Source organism: Oncorhynchus clarkii, chromosome 29, assembly GCF_045791955.1.
Source record: "Oncorhynchus clarkii lewisi isolate Uvic-CL-2024 chromosome 29, UVic_Ocla_1.0, whole genome shotgun sequence".
In the NCBI taxonomy this organism is placed as follows: Eukaryota; Metazoa; Chordata; class Actinopteri; order Salmoniformes; family Salmonidae; genus Oncorhynchus; species Oncorhynchus clarkii.
In genome coordinates, this window is record NC_092175.1 from 12067091 (window position 1) to 12088899 (window position 21809).

At 43.3% G+C, this 21809-nt stretch overlaps 1 protein-coding gene, 1 long non-coding RNA gene and 3 other non-coding genes across 5 annotated transcripts in view; 4 read left to right on the plus strand and 1 right to left on the minus strand.

Annotated features, from left to right (window-relative positions):
• Nucleotides 1-1165: 1165 nt before the first annotated feature.
• On the plus strand, nt 1166-6283 carry LOC139388572 (uncharacterized). Its single transcript, XR_011629299.1, has 7 exons — nt 1166-1277; nt 2211-2288; nt 2549-2677; nt 3589-3661; nt 3937-4047; nt 5678-5717; nt 5971-6283. It is a non-coding gene; the product is annotated as an uncharacterized lncRNA (long non-coding RNA).
• Nucleotides 2342-2470, plus strand: LOC139388863 (small nucleolar RNA SNORA17). The gene has a single exon (XR_011629386.1). It is a non-coding gene; the product is annotated as a small nucleolar RNA SNORA17 (small nucleolar RNA).
• Nucleotides 3718-3849, plus strand: LOC139388861 (small nucleolar RNA SNORA17). The gene has a single exon (XR_011629384.1). It is a non-coding gene; the product is annotated as a small nucleolar RNA SNORA17 (small nucleolar RNA).
• Nucleotides 5774-5903, plus strand: LOC139388862 (small nucleolar RNA SNORA17). Its single transcript, XR_011629385.1, has one exon. It is a non-coding gene; the product is annotated as a small nucleolar RNA SNORA17 (small nucleolar RNA).
• Nucleotides 6284-7531: 1248 nt separating the features above from the next.
• The window catches only part of LOC139388573 (divergent protein kinase domain 1B-like), a 28784-nt gene continuing 14506 nt past the window's right edge, over nt 7532-21809 (minus strand). The window contains exons 3-7 of the mRNA XM_071135316.1: nt 16682-16789; nt 16041-16217; nt 14105-14331; nt 11937-12078; nt 7532-8601 (exon numbers count right to left, since the gene is read on the minus strand). Coding sequence (XP_070991417.1) covers nt 8158-8601; nt 11937-12078; nt 14105-14331; nt 16041-16217; nt 16682-16789 — 1098 coding nt within the window. The 3' untranslated portion in view covers nt 7532-8157. The remainder of the gene's footprint in view (nt 8602-11936; nt 12079-14104; nt 14332-16040; nt 16218-16681; nt 16790-21809) is intronic.

A 21809-nucleotide genomic window follows, 5' to 3' on the forward strand; every position in this document is an offset into this window, starting at 1 on the left:
CTTTTTTTTAGCTCACTGATTTTGATCCACAAAAAGTACATTTGGTTGAAACCCCACTGGTGTGGAAAGGCGCATATTTACTTTTTGCTTATTCTGCAGTATTCACTTAAATCTGCCGCCAATTGGACGGAAACCTAGCTAGTCGACCTGTATGCGATTGAATGAAACCACTCGAATGCATATTTTGCTTGCCTTAAATTGTCCTTCAAAGATTCCGTAGGTGATCCTTATAAATAGACACCACCCCGTTTTTCGTTCTCTTGTTCTCACTCAGAAGTCTGAGCATGGTGAGTAGCACATTTTGGTTTAGTGTTTTAGTTTCAGGCCAACCTACTGTAATACATGAGTATTTGAGTACTTGTTGTCTAGTGCAGCAGCGCGTGTGTGTATTTTTATTTCCACTCTAAAATTGAGTTGTAACCATTCGCACGTGGTTCCGTACTACTCTACAGACCGTTTCTGATCCGGTTGGCAACGATGTTTCAGGAACGTCCTGAGAAATATTCGAAGTAACATGTTGCTGATTCAATTAACGCATGTAACTTACTTAGCCGCAATTGCCAACAGCCAATGTCAGACTAACAAAAGTAGCTCACTGACTGCCAATCACTCACGTCCTATACGTTTAATTTCTAGCGGGATATGCATGCTTTTTATGCATTTTTCTTTAAAATGTCCTCTTGTTAATTAGAGGCGTTGCAGGCTCGGTTTGTGGCGTTTCCGTCTATTCGATTGCGGCGGCCACGTGGGCGCGCACATATTTTGTGGCTCTACATTTTATGTAGGTGTACATGTAAACTACTAAAGGGCAACTCCTCCACTTTTCAACCTCATTCATTATCTCCAGCACCAAACCAGTGTCTACATATGCGAAAACGTTACGTTTCTGTGGTTAAAAGATAAAGGTCCTAAATGCTTCTAACATCACGGTAGGCTTAGAAGTAAGAAGCTGTTTATTATATATGTGAGTAGATTTTAACCAGAGGGAGTGTATTTTCTTCCTCCCCATGATGACCTTTTTTTTTTTATCTTTGTCATCTGCTAAAACCTAGCTGCCGTTTTCACATATGTCGACTGTTTTAGTGCTGGAGATCGTGAATTTATTTGTGGCAGAGTTGCTCTTTTAAGTGTTAAGAATCATTAATGTCCTGTTTTCTCTTTTATAGTCTCCGAGGTGAAGAGTAAAATGAGGAACATTAGATGCCACCATGACCTATTGGTGTCACTGTCCAAGCAGATGGCACATGAACGCCTTTTCTCCCTGAAAGAATATAGTGGTAAGCTACACCAGGTGGCATTTGGAACTCTGTCCAGTCTTTAAAAACTAATGTGTAATTGGTCTGTGATGAGAAATCATGCACCACGCTGAACTTGTGATGGATAACCTCTACCACATTATCTGAGACCTGCACAGACATGGTTACAAATAAAGGCTGGTTCATAAGGCTGGGTTGTGAATTCTTGGTTCTGGTTTCCCCGACATGGATTAAGCCTACTTCTGGGCTAAAGCTATTTTTATGGCAAATCCATATAGGCCCTATACTAACAGTTTAATGGGCTTGTTTCTCAGAAGACCAGTTTTACCAATGGTCCTTCTTGGTGGTTCTTTCCCTTTGTGATGTAACGGTCTACAATGCCACTTACAATGAGCGGGCAGACAAACGAACCAATGATGGCACGGCTGCCCTATTCAGTGGGCATATAGAACCAGCCTGATATGCCCAGGTATCATATCCTGTCCTCTCGGTGAGGGGGATATGACCTATTAATCGAGCACTTTTGATCTTGGTGTGACTGATGCTTTAGAACAGGTGTATTGAACACTTGCTATAGGACAGGGTTTCCCCAAAATGTCCGGTTGACCCCAAGGGGTGCACATTTTGGGTTTTGTCTAAGCACTACACAGCTGATTTTAAATCAACTAATCATCAAGCTTTAATAATTTCAATCAGTTGTTGGTGCAAAAACCAAAATGATACCCTTCAAGCTCTCGAGCCTGCTGGTGTTCTGCTCTACCTGATAATTGCACCCGCCTGGGGTCCCAGTGATTTAGAGGAAACCAACTCAGTGGAACTGGCTTTGAGGTCCAGACTAACTACCTACTTGGACTAACTACTTATTATATCTACACTTTGACTATTTGTCGGCTTTTTTAAATAATTTTTTACTTTGCTCTGTTTCCTTAACTTTTACCATCCTGTTAATTTCAGATAAAGGGTGGTCTGGGGGTGCAGCACTGCTTGCTGACTTACTGGTTAGTGGGTCATGACGTGACACCACAAGCCACGGTAAGTCCTTGCCTCAATTGGTTATGCACTGGCTAAATGTATTGTTCTAGCAATCTGCCCCTTGAGGTGTTGCAGTCCGACTGTACGTGTTGAGCCTGTGTCATGAGGGGCGGAGAGCGACAGGGCTATGTCTACGCCAAGGACCCAGAACAGTGGGTACTTGGAGTGATCATAGCGGCAACCGTGTATGAAATGTAATGCTGGCAAATGACGGGTTCATATCATACATTTAACGTTCCGTTTTCTCTGGTTGTCCTTAGGATGTGAAGCTGCCAATGCGAAATTGGTATACCGCTGGTTGGTGTCCTAGCGGCTGTGACCTGGAAGTAGCAGAATGATTGCCGCCTTTCCTCCCTGAAAGAATGCTGTGCAGTGTGCACATAACAGCGGTAAGCAGCATCCATGGCATTTAAACTTTAGGTCTTAAAATAAATGTGTAATAGGTCTGTGATGAGAAATCATGCACCACGCTGAACTTGTGATGGATAACCTCTACCACATAATCTGAGACCTGCAGAGACATGGTTACAAATAAATGCTGGTTCATAAGGCTGGGTTGTGAATTCTTGGTTCTGGTTTCCCCGACATGGATTAAGCCTACTTCTGGGCTAAAGCAATTTCATTGGAGAATCCATATTCCAACCCCTAACAGTTTAATTGGCTTGCTTTTCAGAATACCAGTTACTAATGGTACTTCTTGGTGTTTCTTGCCCTTTGCAATGCCACTGTGAAAATGAGCGGGCAGACTGAAACTAACCAATAATGGCACGGCTGTCCTGTTCAGTGGGCATGGAACCGGGCCTAATTGGCCCAGGTATCCATCCCCCTCACCGGGAGGAAAGGGTATGTCTATGATCTATTAATCGAGCACATTTGCGCTTGATATGACTGCTTTAGAACAGGGGCATTCAACCCTTGCCCTACGACAGGGTTTCCCAAAATGTCCTCTTGACCCAGAGGACTGCACGTTTTGCTTTTGTCGAAGCACTGCACAGCTGATTTAAATTAACTAATCAAGCTTTGATCACTTTAATCAGTTGTGTTGGTGCAAAATCCAAAATGCTACCCTTCGAGGTCTGGAGCCTGCTGGGGTTCTGTCCTACCTGATAATTGCACCCACCTTGGGTCCCAGTTTTAAATCAGTCCCCGGTTTAGAGTAAAACTCAGTGGAACTGGCTTTGAGGTCCAGACTTTGAGGGCTGTTGCACTAGCAGCGATCTACTTGGACTAACTTAATAGATCTACACTTTGACAATTTGTTGGTTTTGTTTTGTAACCGTTACCATCTTGTTATTTTCAGATAAAGGATGGTCTGGGGGTGCAGCAGTGCTGACCTACTGGTTATAGTGGGTCATGAGGCGCCACAAGCCACGGTAAGTCCTTGCATAGTTTGGTTACGCACTGGCTAAATGTATTGTTCTCTTAGCAATCTGCCCCTTGAGGTGTTGCAGTCCGACTGTACGTGTTGAGCCTGTGTCATGAGGGGCGGAGAGTGACAGGGCTATGTCTACGCCAAGGACCCAGAACAGTGGGTACTTGGAGTGATCATAGTGCCAACATTGGCAGCAGTATATGAAATGTAATGCGGGTAAATGACCGGGGTTCATATCATACATGTAACGTTCAGTTTTCTCTGGTTGTCCTTCAGATGTGAAGCTGCCAATGAGAAATTGGTATATTGGTGTCCTAGCAGATGTAACCTGGAAGTAGCAGAATGATTGCCGCCTTTCCTCCCTGAAAGAATGCTGTGCACAGAACGGTAAGCAACATCCATAGCATTTTAACTTTTTAAGTCTTAAAATAAAATGTTTTTAATAGGTCTGTGATGAGAAACCATGCACCACGCTGAACTTGTGATGGATAACCTCTATACCACATTGTCTGAGACCTGCAGAGACACAGTTACAAATTCACACAAGCCCTGTTAATGCTACAATGAGCAAATGAACGGCTTGGTTTCATGAGCTGAAATAAAAGCTTGCAGAAATCTTCCATGCGCACAAGAACCTTATTTCTCAAATGTTTTGCACAAACTTGTTTATACCTGTTAGTGAGCATTTTCCTTTGACAAGATGATCCATCCACCTGATATGTGACATAAGCTTCTTTATTAAACAGCATGATCATTACACAGGTAATAAAATATGCCGTTTTGTCAACACAATGTCACAGATCTCTCATGTTGAAGGAGCGCAATTAGCATGCCGACTGCAGGAATGTCAACCAGAGCTGTTGCCAGATTTGGATATTAATTTCTCTACCATAAGCAGCCTCCCAACATTTTAGAATTTGTCAGGACTTCCATATTTTCACCTATAGGATCTGAGACCGCTACCCAGACAGCTGAAACTGGATTTGCTCAACATTCAGTTCTGCATGGACTGTCAAACAGTCTCAGAACACTTGGATGTCTTGACCTGACTATGCTTACCTTTGCTGGGGGAGTTGGTGTGCGAGGAGTTGGAGTGTGCCCTTCACAGGTGTATCCCAGTTTCAACTGTACCGGTTAGATGGCAGGTTGTGTGGGTGCGCAGTTTGCTGATGTCAAAGTTGCAAAGAGTGCCCTATGCTGGCAGTGGTGTTACGATATGGGCAACTACATACAAATTGCTGTCGATAACATGTAATTGTGTTCGAGGTTCCGTGATGAGATCCTGAGGCCCGTTGTGCCGCCATCTGTCTCACCTCGTGTTTCAGCGCTAATCCATGGCCCGATGTTGTAATGATCTGTACACAATTCCTGTGAGATGAAATGTCCCGTTTCTTCCATGGCTTACATACACAGCATGTTTATGATGCTTTGTATGATTGCGTGTTCCTGCAATATCATCAACTTCGAACAGGCCACACTCTATGCGAAGGAGATGTTGTGATGCCTGAGGTAAATGGTTGTTGCACAAGCCTTTATCTGTGACAAATCTATTCCCTGTCATGTGAAATCTATAGATTAGGGCCTACTGGATTTAGTACCATAGCCTGATTTCCTTGACTTAACTCTGAAAGTGAAATTGGTTCGGTATAGATTAAACCTACTAATGGACTAAAGCTCTTTCAATGGAGAATCCATGTAGGCACCAATGTTTAATAGGTTTGTTTTTCAGTACATGTATTAATGGTGTTTCCGACCTCTTGATGTACTTGTGGCTCCAATTGCATGACAAACTGACCCACAATGACTTGACTGCCCGCTTTAGTGGGAAGCAGGTATGGCACAGTCTCAGGTACCCAGACCCTCGCCAGGAGGGCAGAGTGTCCTAACCTATTAATCACGCACGTTTGGTGCAATACTCAAGAACTAGCATCAATGTATTTGGACCCACTACTTAATGTGTATGCTGTTGCCTTGATATGTTGCTCTTCAAACTTACCTGTTACATCTTTATTTTCAGAGTCTGGCAGTGTGGGGTTGACATGGAGCCACAGGTCATTGTAAGTCTGCCTCATTTGGTTACACACTGGCTAAATGTATATTGGGCTCATTGAAATCTGCCCCTTGAGGTGTTGCAGTCCGACTATGTGTTGATCCTGTGTCATGAGGGGCGGAGAGTAACCGGGCTACGTCTACGCCAAGGACCCAGGACAGTGGGTACTTGGAGTGACTATGGCGCCGATATTGGGACCCATTTTAAAGGGTTGCCAGGTTTTTTTTATTTATTCTCACCAATTTCCTATTTGTTGCTAGATGGGACAGGTGCTGAAGAACGACTGAAGATGAAAGGTGGCAGTACCTTAAAAGAAAGCAGATTGTTCAGTTGCTGGTCCAAGACTAGGGTGCCATCTGATTTTGTGTATGCAGCTGCCACTATTATAGCCATTAGATGCTGTTAATCACAGCGAGCTCAGTTTAAGTTTCTGGTTATCACACGGAAACCCTTCACTCGGGGTGACTTAGGTAAAATTGGCTCAACAAATAATTAAACGATGTACCTGCCCTGTTTGATTTGAATAAATGTATTGCCTTCAAGATAATTCAAATAAACTCAAGCTGATCTGTGGCTGTTTGATTTTTTTTTTTTTAGCATTTCTTCAGATGCCCTTTACTATGACAACTACAGAACTGAATGTTGATGTGTGAAGTCACAGGTCTGCTGGAATGGATGGACAAACTACACAATGGTAACAGGATTAAAGGTCGGCATATTAATCGGAATGGTAGACTAAGTTTTCATACCAATCGGCATTTTTGGACACCGATCATGGCCGATGCGATTGCAGCAAAGAGCTAGCATTAAACGCGTCTGTTTTATAAATCTTAACATTCACTAGTTAACTACATGGTTATTTCCAGCGTGTCCTGTTGCCTTTTAAATTATTGAAATTTAGCCTACTTTGCCAAATGGGTGCTTTTAAAAGTATTTGTGAAAAGCACTTGTACCTAACCTTAAATCGATACAAGTATTTAACATCAATATTTGGTTACTATTGCCTGCAAACATGAATGTCTTAACTAGGGAAATTGTCACCTGTGTGTAACGGAGTCAAGGTATGCAGCAGTTGCGAACTGAAGACTTTCTTCTTAACAAAGATAGCGAACTTCGCCAAACGGGATGATTTAATAAAAGCGCATTTGTGAAAATAAGCACAATCATACCTACCTATAAACATCACACTATTAAACCTGCATATCTAGTTAAAAGTAGTTCATGTTAGCAGACAATATTAAACTAGGGAAATTGTCACTTGCATTCAGGGTATTTGCAACAGTTCGAGCTAAGTGATTCACTCGCTTTGAAACCCTAGCGCTGCGTTGAGGGTGGCTGTGTTCCTGGTTTGAGCCCAGGAAGCTATGCTGTTACACTGACAAAGTGCCTATAAGAACATCCAATAATCAATGGTATAAGAGTCCTATAACCTCAACCTAAAACTTCTTACCTGGGAATATTGAAGACTCATGTTAAAAGAACCACCAGCTTTCATGTTCTGAGCAAGGAACTTAAACGTTAGCTTTTTTTTTACATGGGACTTATTGCATTATTTAAAGTAAATTGAACATGTTTCATTAGAGGCTAAATGGATTGGTGTAATTGTCATTACAAATAAACTTTTAAATTGGCCAATCTAAACAGGATGGCTTTCAAAGTTCCCCATAAGTGGCTGTATATTGGCCATTGTTTGGGGTGGTCTACTTGTTCCAGATTGGTTATGGGATCTTCCCATGAGAAATCTTTTATGCCCCTAGCTGTCTGAGTGGATCATTACGGACAGGAAATGCATTAAAAAAAAACTCACCATACAGTTACATCAGATCTCTTCATGGCACTAGTTTATTCAGTACGACTTCTCTTAAAAGTAGAGTAGTTTAAAATTACCATCGCAAGGCCCAGAGCATACATCAACCTTCCAATTTAAGTTTTCAGCATGGCTCTAAGAAAAGTACAAGTACCTCTAGAGTATGGACATGCTTCCCTTATCGTCAGGTCCTGTAGTTTTGCCCTGGTTGAAGTTCTATTGGGGGAACTTCAGGGTTGTATTCATCAGAGCACACTATCAACATTAAGAATTTGACTTATGTACAATGACAGCCGACACGGGCCAATTGTGCACTGTCCTATGGGACTCCAACCAGGTTGCCTAGTGACCCTCCCCTCCAGCACAGATGCTGCGCCACTCAGGAGCACAGCGTTCCTGACTAGATGTAACAGTAAACAAATCCAGGACACGCCAGGCAAAAACAAAGTGGCTGGCTGTGCGTATAATGCTAATGTCCAACTACTTAGCATAACTGCCACCTAGCTAACATTGGACTCAAATTGAAATTTGTAACATGAAATAGATGGACATCCACTAATTAATGTTAGGTCTACCCGAGTCAAGTTCTCTAATGAATATGACCCAGGTCTGAGCCAGGATCCTAGTATCTCTGTGGTCCTCAGGAGTACTGTGTGTTGGAGATAGTCTTCCACAGCAGGGTCTTGAGGTTGTTGAGGACCAGTGAGTGGTGCACCTCCATCTGGCTGGCCAGGCTGCTGAGCGTCACACAGGTGCTGAGCTGCTTCTCCAGGTCTGTACGGAGGTCCTGGGGCGCCCCGAACAGCAGGTAGTCTTGTAGCAGCACACACACCTTGGCCAGGTTGGGCTGGACCACTTCCGTGTTACACTGCTTCACCAACCGATCGCAGGTGGCCGTGCAGTCACTCCCGAAGGTGCAGTCAGCGTTGGTCTCGCAGTGACGCCCCCGCAGGAACTCCCGGACTGCCGTCTCAGACGCCACACTGCGCAGGTCGGCCATCTTGCAGTCGTACTTGAAGTTGTAGCCCACATGGCGCGGGCTGGCATCACACATCAGGAAGCTGCCATATGCCCCGTGGAACACCTGTTGATAATGTGGTATATAATTAGTTAACTATGAATCACACATTAACTGACCTTTTTCTAATCCCAATGATTGTATTTGGTCCCTGTAATTGTCTGTCCTTTGTCTATGTTTTATGCATGCACACAGCTGCAAAACAAAATGTCATGGGGATAATAGAGTGGTCGCATCCGAATACCTATTCTAAATAGTAGACCGTTTGAGTATGTGAAAATCGAGTATACTTTAAAATGCCAGATGTCATACTGATTTCGGCTATGACAACAGTTGATCAATAAGATATGGGGATGCGCTACTGAAATCATCGAATAACGGGAAACAACGCAATTGCGCAATACCAGTATGCGAAAATAGAAAGCTTCATAGTATGTGAATTTTTGAAAATGGAGTATGGTTTAAATGCCCGGATGTATACTCATTTCGGCTCTTCATCTGGTAAAATAAACTCAGCAAAACAAGAAACGTCTCATTCAGGACCCTGTCTTTCAAAGATAATTTGTAAAAATCCAAATAACTTCACAGATCTTCATTGGAAAGGGTTTAAACACTTCCCTTGCTTGTTTGATGAACCATAAACAATGAACATGCACCTGTGGAAAAGTCGTTAAGACATTAACAGCTTACGGAAGGTAGGCAAATAAGGTCACAGTTATGACAACTTAGGACACTAAAGAGGCCTTTCTACTGACTGTCTGGGGTGGTGTGTCACAGCATCATCGTACTGAGCTTGTTGTCATTGCATGCAATCTCAACGCTGTGCGTTACAGGGAAGACATCCTCCTCCCTCATGTGGTACCCTTCCTGCAGGCTCATCCTGACATGACCCTCCGGCATGACAATGCCACCAGCCATACTGCTCGTTCTGTGCGTGATTCCCTGCAAGACCGGAATGTCAGTGTTCTGCCATGGCCAGCGATGAGCCCAGATCTCAATCCCATTGAGCATGTCTGGGACCTGTTGGATCGGAGGGTGAGGGCTAGGGCCATTCCTCCCAGAAATGTCCGAGAACTTGCAGGTGCCTTGGTGGAAGAGTGGGGTAACATCTCACAGCAAGAACTGGCAAATCTGGTGCAGTCCATGAGGAGGAGCACTGCAGTACTTAGTATCTGGTGTAGCCACCAGTTGCATTGACTGTTACCCCCCCCTTGTTCAGGGACACATTATTCAATTTCTGTTAGTCACATGTCTGTGGAACTTGTTCAGTTTGTCTCAGTTGTTCAATCTTATGTTCCTACAAATATTTACACGTTAAGTTTGCTGAAAATAAACGCAGTTGACAGTGAGAGAACGGCTCTTTTTTGCTGAGTTTATGATGCATTGGAAGAGGTGGACTGTGAATTATTGGCGCTGATTCTCTTCAAGTAGCCAAACAACAAAACTAGGCTACTTAATTGGGAAGCTTCTACGGTGGTGTTCAAATGTAAGTGAAGTCGTTTTTGTTCTGCTTTAAAAAATTATCATGAGTATTGCATCCTAGGCAACATCTTTGAAAAGTCTTTAAAAATGTTTCATCCATAGTGGATTCTGTCCTCTCATTTAAGTGTTTCTTGGCCTTTGTCATAGCTTTTAAACTAAACACTAAACCATCTTTTGATTTCTGAATGTGTTGGCACTGGGCACTCAGGATGTGGCTTCCTTATTGATGTCATGTTAATCAGGCCTTTTGATTTGAACATATGGATTGTTTTTGCTTTGTAGGCTACTTATACTGAACAAAAATATAAAAACGCAGCATGCAACAATTTCAAAGACTTTACTTACTTAGTCATATAAGGAAATGTCAATTTAAATAAATTCATTAGGCCCTAATCTATGGATTTCACATGACTGGGATTACAGATATGTGACCCGTTTCAGGAAAGTAGAGGGTCACTTGTATGCCATCTGTAAATACAATTGTCAAATTAAGCCACAGAAAAAGTGAGCAACCTTCCCGCTAACCATGATTGGCTGAGATAATGAGTGGGCTGGACATGCTGAGAGAGGAGTTTGGATTGGTCTGCCATTATAGCACACTTCTTTTTGAGCTGGTCAGTATGTGTAGGTAATCATGTCTTAAAGAGGCTTTTTATGAAATGTATCGCGTATTAAAACAAAAGACTCCATGCAAGTATCCATTTCAATAGAATGTCACTGCAACAACTATTTCAGAGCACTCTCGTCAGTGTGCCAGAGCGCAGAAAAAAATGATGAATTTACGAAGACTATCGCTGGTGTCAGTAAATGTTGGCAAAAAAAAGCGTAATTCAATTGTTGCCAGGAGCACAGTTAGTCACCAACGCTTTGGATGACATGAAAATAGCCTAACCAGCTCTGCTAGGGCGAGTAAAATGGTCAGAGTTTGGATGGGGGCTAAAGCTTAATATGATTCTTATGGCATTGCACACGGTCTGTGTGAACCAGAGTGACTTGACACAACGGGCCATTGATCACAGATATCTTAAAAACAAAAAAAAGTAGGGGCGCGGATCAGAAAACCAGTCAGTATCTGGTGTGACCGCCATTTGCCTCATGCAGCGCGACATCTCCTTAGCATTGAGTTCATCAGGCTGTTGTTTGAGGCCTGTGGAATGTTGTCCCACTCCACTCCAATGGCTGTGCGAAGTTGCTGGATATTGTCAGGAACTGGAACACGCTGTCGTACACGTCGATCCAGAGCATCCCAAACGTGCTCAATGAGTGACATGTCTGGTGAGTATGCAGGCCATGGAAGAACTGCCATTTTCTATGCGACATGGGGCCATGATTTTATCAGGCTGAAACATGATGGCAGGGGATGAATGGCACGACAATAGGGCTCGTCACTTTATCTCTGTGCATTCAAATTGCCATTGATAAAATGCAATTGTGTTAGATGTCCGTAACTTATGCCTGCCCATACTGTAACCCCACCGTTACCAAGGGTCACTCTGTTCATAATGTTCACATCAGCAAATCGCTCGCCCACATGACACCATACACGTTGTCTGCGGTTGTGAGACTGGTTGGACGTACTGCCAAATTTTCTAAAACGACGGAGGCGGATTATGGTAGAGAAATGAACAATCAATTCTCTAGCAACAGCTCTGGTGGACATTCCTGCAGTCAGCATGCCAAGTGCACACTCCTTCAAAACTTGAGACATTTATGGCATTGTGTTGTGACACAACTTCACATTTTAGAGTGGCCTTTTAATTGTCCCTAGCACAAGGTGCACCTGTGTAATGATCATGCTCTTTATTCAGCCGTGGCATACCTTTTACTAAATGGTACGTGCTAAATAGTATGCAACGTTGAGTACATGGTATGTAATACGGTATATGGGCATTCAGACACGGTCAGTATCTTATCTTTACCTCTTCTATGAACTCCAGCAGGCCGATGGTGATGCGGGCCCTCCGGGGCCACGCCGGGGCCAGCCACTGGTTCATGCTGGAGCTTAGGGCCTCCGGGACTAACGCTTGCAGGTAGCTGGGGACCTCCAGCCTGTAGAGGGAGCTGTGAATTGAATGTTATTTTGGGTAAAAAAATAAATAATTGACACACACACACACACAGACACACTACCAGTCAAAAGTTTGGACACACCTACTCATTCAAGGGTTTTTCTTTATTTTTACCATTTTCATCATTGTAGAATACTGAAGACATCAAAACTATGAAATAACACATATGGAATCATGTAGTAACCCCCCCAAAAAAGTGTTAAATCAAAATATATTTTATATTTGAGAAACTTCAAAGTAGCCACCCTTGGACTGACGGCCTTGCACACTTTTCGAATTATCTCAAACAGTTTCATGAGGTAGTCACCTGAAATGCACTTGAAATAACATAACATATTTACAATGACAGCCTAGGAACAGGGGGTTAACTGCCTTGTTCAGGGGCACAACGGATTTTTACCTTGTCAGCTCGGGATTCGATCCACCAACCTTTCGGTTGCTGGCCCAACGCTCAAACTACTAGGCTACCTACCGGGTGGTATACAGAAGATAGCCCCATTTGGTAAAATACCAAGTCCATATTATGGCAAGAACAGCTCAAATAACAACATTCCATCATTACTTTAAAGACATGAAGGTCAGTCAATCCGGAAGATTTCAAGAACTTTGAAGGTTTCCTCAAGTGCAGTTGCAAAAACCATCAAGCGCTATGATGAAAGTGGCTCTCATGAGGACCGCTACAGGAAAGGAAGACCCAGTGTTACATCTGCTGCTGAGGATAAGTTAATTAGAGTTACCAGCCTCAGAAATCAGCAATTAACTGCACCTCAGATTGCAGCCCAAATGCTTCATAGAGTTCAAGTAAAAGACACATCAACATCAACTCTTCAGGGGAGACTGCGTGAAATCAGGCCTTCACGGTCGAATTTCTGCAAAGAAACCACTACTAAAGGACACCAATAATAAGAAGAGACTTGCTTGGGCCAAGAAACACAAGCAATGGACATTAGACAGGTGGAAATCTGTCCTTTGGTCTGATGAGTCCAAATTTGAGATTTTTGGTTCCAACCGCCGTGTCTCTGTGAGACGCAGAGTTGGTGAACGGATGATCTCTGCTACACTCGCAATAACATCTGCTAACCATGTGTATGTGACCAATAACATCTGCTAACCATGTGTATGTGACCAATAACATCTGCTAACCATGTGTATGTGACCAATAACATCTGCTAACCATGTGTATGTGACCAATAACATCTGCTAACCATGTGTATGTGACCAATAACATCTGCTAACCATGTGTATGTGACCAATAACATCTGATTTTATTTGTGTGGTTCCCACCGTGAAGCATTGGGGAGAAGGTGTGATGTTGTGGGGGTGCTTTACTGGTGACACTTATTTAGAATTCAAAGCACACTTAACCAGCATGGCTACCACAGCATTCTGCAGCGATGCGGCATCCCATCTGGTTTGCACTTAGTGGGGCTATCATTTGTTTTTCGTTTACAAGCAAATGTCAAGTTGGAGGGATGCATGCACATCCTTACACCAAAGCTCTAGCAGGGTAGCTAACTGATGTCGGGACCTTGATAAACTTAGCAGTGAGTTAGTGATGACCATGAAAACACGCAGGTCTGATGGCTATGTTCAACGGGTATATTATTCTTCAGGCTTTATCTAGCTCTATTTGTGATATTGCACCTTGCTAATTTGCTCAGTAATCCATCCTCCGATGACATCGGTGATGTATGTAGACAATAACCATCAGATAACCGTCTGATTACGTGTTTGTTAACTTGCGCGAGCTGCATTTGAGGTCAGAGGATTCTGTATCCACTCCCATGAATGTAAACTAAACCCTTTCTGATTCGAAACGGCGAGTGCAATTTTTTGATGATGCGGCCGGGAAATGGGTCTACATAAACAAGACATGCACTTGATCCCAGAGGATATCACTTGAAAGCATAAATTAAAACATAAAATTGGACTGACTTGTTGGTCACAAAGCCAATAGAAAACCGGAACAATATTTGTTGCATTGTAATAAAGCATTCTGATTCCAAAGTGGTCCTCACCTGTGGCTCACGCGCTCAGTAACGTACAGGTCCCCGCAGAAGCCCAACAGTTTAGGGGTATGCTCCTTCTCCTGCAGAGCCACCATCAGCAAGAACTCGTTAATCTGGAGGAGAGCCCACACAGACTTGGCCTCGGCCAGGGACACCTTGCCGTCCTTGTTGACGTCAGCCAGGGTGATGACACGCCCTACCAAGGTGGTGAGAGAGGGCTGCTCCCCTAGGTTAGACTGCAGGGAGGATGGAGAGAAGAAAATATGAAGTGAGTAAATGTTTACAGGTGACAGTAAAATTTCAAACCTTGCATAGCTAATGTTATACTTTCCGTCAACTACGCAAGGGGGGTAAGTATCAGCCAGTTAAGACTAGAAAACAAGTTTAAATATACACTGAATGTACAAAAATTACAAACACCTTCCTAATATTGAGTTGCACCCCGTTTTGCCCTCAGAACAGCCTCAATTCATCGGGGCATGGACTCTACAAGGTGTCGAAAGCGTTCCACAAGGATGCTGGCCCATGTAGACTGCAATGCTTCCCACAGTTGTGTCAAGTTGGCTGGATATCTTTTGGGTGGTGAACCATTCTTGATACAAAACGGGAAACTTTTTAGTGTGAAAAACCCAGCAGTATTGCAGTTCTTGACACAAAACGGTGCGCCTGGCACCTACTACCATATTCCGTTCAAAGGCACTTAAATATTTTGTCTTTCCCATTCACTCTCTGAATGACACATATACAATCCTTGTCTCAACTGTCTCAAGGCTTAAAAATCATTGAGCCTGTCTCCTCCCCTTCATCTACACTGACTGAAGTGGATTAAACAAGTGACATCAATAAAGGGATCAGAGCTTTCACCTGGCCAGTCTGTCATAGAAAGAGCAGGTGTTCCTAATGTTTATACACTCATTGTATATAATGCTATGTAAAGAGAGAAACTAAACAGGTCACTTTTTAGTTCATATAGTCATACACACTATAATAAAAACAAGACTGTGGCATGATTGAAATGTGCTGGATTTCTTCCATGTGACTTCCATTAGATAATTGGCAGGGGGTGACACAAATATGATTCGATCTCACTACAGTTGGGTGGAGCCATTGTGCTGAAAATGACTGCTATTTCAGCACCTTGTCTTGCGCTATATTTGACACAGGGCTTTAACCCCTAGCTTCTTGCTCTCTCACTTCCCCCTACCGCCTCCTTCCATCACGCACACTCCATGGGAGAATATCAATTGCATACTCCTCGTGTCCGCTTTCCTCGCCTCCTTCTCAAAACCCATTGGACGAGAAAGCCAGAGGTCCCTACCCTCTGACATTCTCCTCCAATGGGGTTTGAGAATGAGGTGAGAAGAGAGGACATGAGTATGCAATTGAGATTCTCCCTCTATGTCTACTGCCTCCTTCCATCGCACACTAACCCCTCCTCCATCTTTCTTTTCCCATCTCTCTCTCTGGGGAGCCAGCAGTATTCTGACAGCACACACACTAGTAACAAGGTCACTCTGCCCTGCCTTTGTTCATTTCCAGCACCAGCTACATGAAGCCTGTCTACAGAGGAACCGTCCCTCAGAGAGACTCAGCGTCACAGTGATTATCAGTTACCATGTTATGTTAGCTTCCGACTCAATATACTGTATCAACATGCCCTAATTTCCCTCCGCCACAAGGTCAAACTAATTTCCAATTATGGTCCTCACCTCACTTTTCTATTATAGCAATGCGTAAGTTACAGTACATTTTTAAAATCTGTAAAATTCCTCATAATACTACAAGTAGCATTATTTTGTGTGATAGTATTGTATTGAAATGTGCCTGTCTGTAATACTTCCTGTACTGCCTGACCAAAAAACACCAGTTCTGTTGTGGAAAGTTATATCTAATCAAACTGTGAGGACTGAGATGAAGGGAAATGAAGGGAAATGAGCAGCCAGACCTTCAGAAAGCTGTGCAGCATCTCTCTGAACTCGTCCATGGAAGTCCCGCGGGTGGGCTTGTCAAACAGGGTCATTTCCTGTCTCAGTACAGAGTCAGGAGCACCGTCTCCCTTCAGAGGCTCCTCCAGACCACACTTAATGACCACAGGCCTCTCCTTCCACACACCACTGTACACCTACAAACACAGATTTTTTTCTTCATTTTAAATGTAATCTTTATTTAACCAGGCAAGTCAGTTAATGAACAAATTCTTATTTTCAATTACAGCCTAGGGGTTAACTGCCTTGTTCAGGGGCAGAACGAGATTTTTACCCTGTCAGCTTGGGGATTCGATCGGTTACAAGTCCAACGCGCTAACCACTAGGCTACCTGCCGCCCCAGATAGACAGTCATTAGGTAGAGTAGGTAGTGTGTGTGGTTTTGTCAAGTGGTATGCGTGCATGTGTATGTTTACTGAAATATACTCCAGCTACCTTTACATCAGCTGTCAAGTCTGGCGAGCAAGATTAGCCGGTGTAAGGTGGTTGTACCTTGTGAGGTGTGGTTGGCAGCTGGTAGGGCTGTGTGTGCATATTACCTGATGTGTGTGTGTGTGTGTGTGTGTGTGTGTGTGTGTGTGTGTGTGTGTGTGTTACCTACCTGGTGTGTGGAGGAGGTGGACATGCATCGCTGCAGGGTCAGAGTCCTTTCCTCACATAGGGCCTTGCAGGACGACCCTGAGACAATGCCGTTTCTGTAGTGGTCACACTGTCACAGACAGACATGAAACCAGAAATACATTTATCAACAGGAAGAGGACCCAAGGATCCTACAATCTCGTGCTCATATGTACTATGGCCCAAATCCCAACCGCATGCAAATCATGTATACTGTAGATGTCAATTGGGAATTTCAAGATTCCCACATGGATGTAAAGTTAGGATTTTTTTATTTTCACCCCGTGAGATTCTCTGTTCTAGTGAGTTATGGATGGGTTAGCTGTGCTTCCATGGGGCAGAAGCCAGAGTGCTTTTGTGATTCTGAATGGCCTGATTGCTAGCAAGAATGACAACTGGGGGAATCGTAAGTGGCTCGTTTCAGCTCATTTCTTCTTGTTCTTGATACCATGTCTATTTACTATTTACCAAGGCTGTTTATCTGTATTTTTTGCAGCTGTCCATTTACCACCACAAACCGATACTGACACTAAGACCACACTCAATGAGCTGTATAGGGCCATAAGCAAACAAGAAAATGCTCATCCAGAGGCGGCGCGCCTAGCGCCCGGTGATTTTAATGAAGGGAAACTGAAATCTGTTTTACCTCATTTTACCAGCATGTCACCTGTGCAACTAAAAAGGGATAAAAACTGTAGATCACCTTTACTCCACAGACAGAGACGCATACAGAGGGCCATAACTCTATCCTCCAGTGACGCGCTCAATACGGAAGTGGTCCAATGAAGTGGAAGCTGAGCTACAGGACTGGAATATGTTCAGGGATTAATCCGATGGCATTGAGGAGTTCACATCAGTTACCGGCTTCATTAATAAGTGCATCGATGATGTTGTCCCCACAGTGACCATACGTACAGTGGCTTGCGAAAGTATCCACCACCCTTGGCATTTTTCTTATTTTGTTGCCTTACACCCTGGAATTAAAATTGATTTTGGGGGGGGTTTGTATCATTTGATTTACCCAACATGCAACATATTTTTTACAAGAAATAAGACAAAAAAAAGCTCAACTTCAAGTTGGTTGGGTTCCGCTGATGTACAGCAATCTTTAAGTCATACCACAGATGCTCAATTGGATTGAGGTCTGACCTTTGACTAGGCCATTCCAAGACATTTAAAATGTTTCCCCTTAAAGCACTCGAGGGTTGCTTCATCAGTATGCTTAGGGTCATTGTCCTGCTGGAAGGTGAACCTCCGTCCCAGTCTCAAATCTCTGAAAGACTGAAACATATTTCCCCTCAAGAATTTCCCTGTATTTAGCTTCATCCATCATTCCTTCAATTATGACCCGTTTCCATGTCCTTGCCGATGAAAAACATCCCCACAGCATGATGCTGCCACCACTATGCTTCACGGATGATCGTCTCAGGGTGATGAGAAGTGTTGGGTTTGCACCAGACATAGCGTTTTCCTTGATGGCCAAAAAGCTCAATTCGAGTCTCATCTGACCAGAGTACATTCTTCCATTTGTTTGAGGAGTCTCCCACAGGCGAACAACAAACAGGTTTGCTTCTTTTTTTTCTGGCCACTCTTCTGTAAAGCCCAGCTCTGTGGAGTGTACGGCTTAAAGTGGTCCTGTGGACAGATACTCCGATCTCCACTGTGGAGCTTTGCAGATCCTTCAGGGTTATCTTTGGTCTCTTTGTTGACTCTCTGAGAAATGCCCTCCTTGACTGGTCCGTGAGTTTTGGTGGGCAGCCCTCTTGGCAGGTTTGTTGTGGTGCCATATATTTATTTTATAACCCAACCCAGATCTGTACTTCTCCACAACTTTGCCCCTGACCTGTTTGGAGAGCTCCTTGGTCTTCATAGTGCCATTTGCTTGGTGGTGGCTCTTGCTTAGTGATGTTGCAGACTCTGGTGCCTTTCAGAACAAGTGTATATAGACACAGATCATGTGACAGATCATGTGACACTTAAAGTCCACTTGTGTGCAATCTAATTAATTGTGACTTCTGAAGATAATTGGTTGCACCAGATCTTATTTAGGGGCTTCATAGCAAAGGGGGTGAATACATATGCACGCACCACTTATCCATTTAATTTGTCTTTTACATTTTTAAACAAGCAATTTTTTTCCCACTTACTTGGGGTCCAACATGTACACTGCGGCATACATGGGCTTCAGGCAGAAGTCTTCATGCTTTTTGATGCATTTCAGAACTGCAGTTTCCTCTGCTTGGAGCAACAGTGAAGTGGGCAGGGCAGTACGGATTTCTTCTCTTTCATCTACAAACAGAGTCTGAACATCAGACAGGATGGCATTGTCTCCATCAATCCATGCAATGGCTACAGGTTTCAGGAGTTTCAGGCTGCTTACCACTCTCTCCCAAAATGCATCAGGAGGATCCTCTTGATGGGGCTGTCCATTTCGGCAGACTGTGATCTAGCCATATCTTGGAGAGACTCCTTCCCTCCAGGATACTGTCAAACATGATGACAACACCACCCTAATGGGTGTTGCTGGGCAGCTTCAATGTGGTGCTCTTATTCTTCTCACTTTGCTTGGTGAGGTAGATTGCTGGTATAACTTGATGACCCTTCACATACCTAACCATATCCTTGGCTCTCTTGTAGAGTGTATCTATTGTTTTCAGTACCATGATGTCCTTGAGCAGCAGATTCAATGCATGTGATGTGAGGGTAGGACTCCTCCACTTTAGACCAAGCAGCCTTCATGTTCACAGCATTGTCTGTCACCAGTGCAAATACCTTCTGTGGTTCAAGGTCATTGATGACTGCCTTCAGCTCATCTGCAATGTAGACCAGTGTGTCTGTCCGTTGTGTCTGTGCCCTTGTAGAATACTGGTTGAGGGTGGAGATGATGTAGTTAATTATTCCTTGCCAACGAACATTTCGACCACCCATCAGAGATTATTGCAATACAGTCTGCTTTCTCGATGATTTGCTTGACCTTCACTTGAATTCTGTTGAACTCTGCATCCAGCAAATTAGTAGATAAATGTCATGTCTGGTTGGAGGGGTGTATGCTGGGTGAAGAACATTCAGAAATCTCTTCCAATATACATTGCCTGTGAGCATCAGAGGTTAACCAGTTGCATACACAGCTCGAGCAAGACATTCATCAGCATTTCTGACTACGTTCCTCCATTGAGTCAAAACAAATTCTGATTCCAGGAGGACCATGAGCTGTTGCCATCGATAAGGTGTCTGATTAATCATTTTCACCTCATAATAGAGGTAGAAGGACTTTTATCAGACTGCTTGTTGTGAGCTGTGAGGGAATTTTATGCACTTGGCCAGATGATTCTGCATCTTTGTTGCATTCTTCACATATGATTTGGCACAGTATTTGCAAATGTACACAGCATTTTCATTCTACATTAGCTGCAGTAAAATATCTCCACACATCCGATAGTTCCTGTGACATTTTCATGTAAAGATTAGAAGAAAAAAAAGAAATACAATTCCATGTACAGATAAATAGTTAGATTAAAAACTCATTTGTAAGAAATGTTTTAAAATGAAACATGTATGGAAACAGGTGAACTAACACTCAGTTAGCAGGCTCAAGCAAGTTAAAACCCACATGGAAGCAAAAACTAACTTGCAGAAATTGTTAACATGTTAGAAATGATTTAAAACACTTTGCTGTAGGCTACTATTTACTAGTTAACAAAAAACAAACAGTGCAGTAGTGTGGGTTCAATAGCATCTCATTAGTGTGCAAGATCTTGAGAATCAGCTGTACATATGATGGAAGAATGCACTGTGCATGCAGAGGGTTGCAATTCCATTGAATTGGGGATAGTTTAACCAAAATATGCCACAAGACCTAGAATTGCCTTGTGTATCTCACAAAAAAAGGTTCACAGTTATACGCTAACTTTTTGGATGATTTAAGAAAAATTCCCCAAATTCCCAGGCTTAAAACTTCCCATGGAAAATGTCCAGAAATTTACCGGAACCTTTCTGACCCTTTGCAACCCTAACCACAGCATAACATAGCTGTGGGGTGTGAGATATTCTTGTTTGGGAAACATCCAGGCACCCTGCCCGCCTGGAGCTAACTCCACTGTTCTAAGAGCTAGCTCCAGTAAAAGGAGATCCACCCAAACAGCATGAATCATACCAAACAAAAAGAAAGACTAAAGACCATAGGCTGTGACCTCCTCCACTGTATGGTGGTTGCTATGGTAATATGACTTCATTTTGCACACTTTGGACTGCGAGCAAACCAATTAAACGAATACTTTAAAAAAAAAGTCCTTTATCTTCCTTTTTTGGAGGGGGGGGGGGGTATTTAGGCAGGCCCAGCTACTGTAGTTGTCCTTAATGTCGCAGTAATGTGCAGATTACACTGAGAGTACGCACAAGATTGCCAACACTCTTACACACACACACACTGAATCCCAAATTACCCCCTTATCCTCGGCCCTCGCCTCCGCCATATGCACAAGTGTCCACAAGGCTAGGGGAGTGAAAATTAGAGAGGGTGTAGGGGATAATTAGACCCTCCAATAACAACTCAGACCGAGCCAGCAAATCTGCCAGCTCCAGAACAAAATGGAATCCCAGCACTGTGTTATTTTTGAGTTTGCGCAATTTCACACAAAATAAAATGGGAGAAGCGTGCACTTGTTTGTCAGATTGAGACTTCCCATATGTAAAACATGAAACACCTCCCAAATTGTCATGTTATATTTTTTGAAAGTGGAATATGAATTGCATCATTCAAGTCAAGTAGCCCAACCGGCCGGACGATGGCGCTATTATTCCTTCTACGTCGTTTGTCATCTGCATCTAACCGGAATGTATGCAGCCAGCTATACATGTGTCCCCTGGTGACAGGCTCGTGCATAAAACATCTTGCATTCAGGCTGCAAGGGTGTCAATTTCCTCCTTAACTAGCTTTATTGGCAAGCCACCGAACAAAAAAACATGTGTACTGTCTTAATAAAAAAAATAGAAATCCACCACCATGCTAAAGTGGCTAATGCTACTTCCCGATGTTGCACACGGGGTTGAGCCAGGGGTAAACAATAAGACTGCTGCAACCGGATTGGTTGAACATCCGGAAGTACCATTAG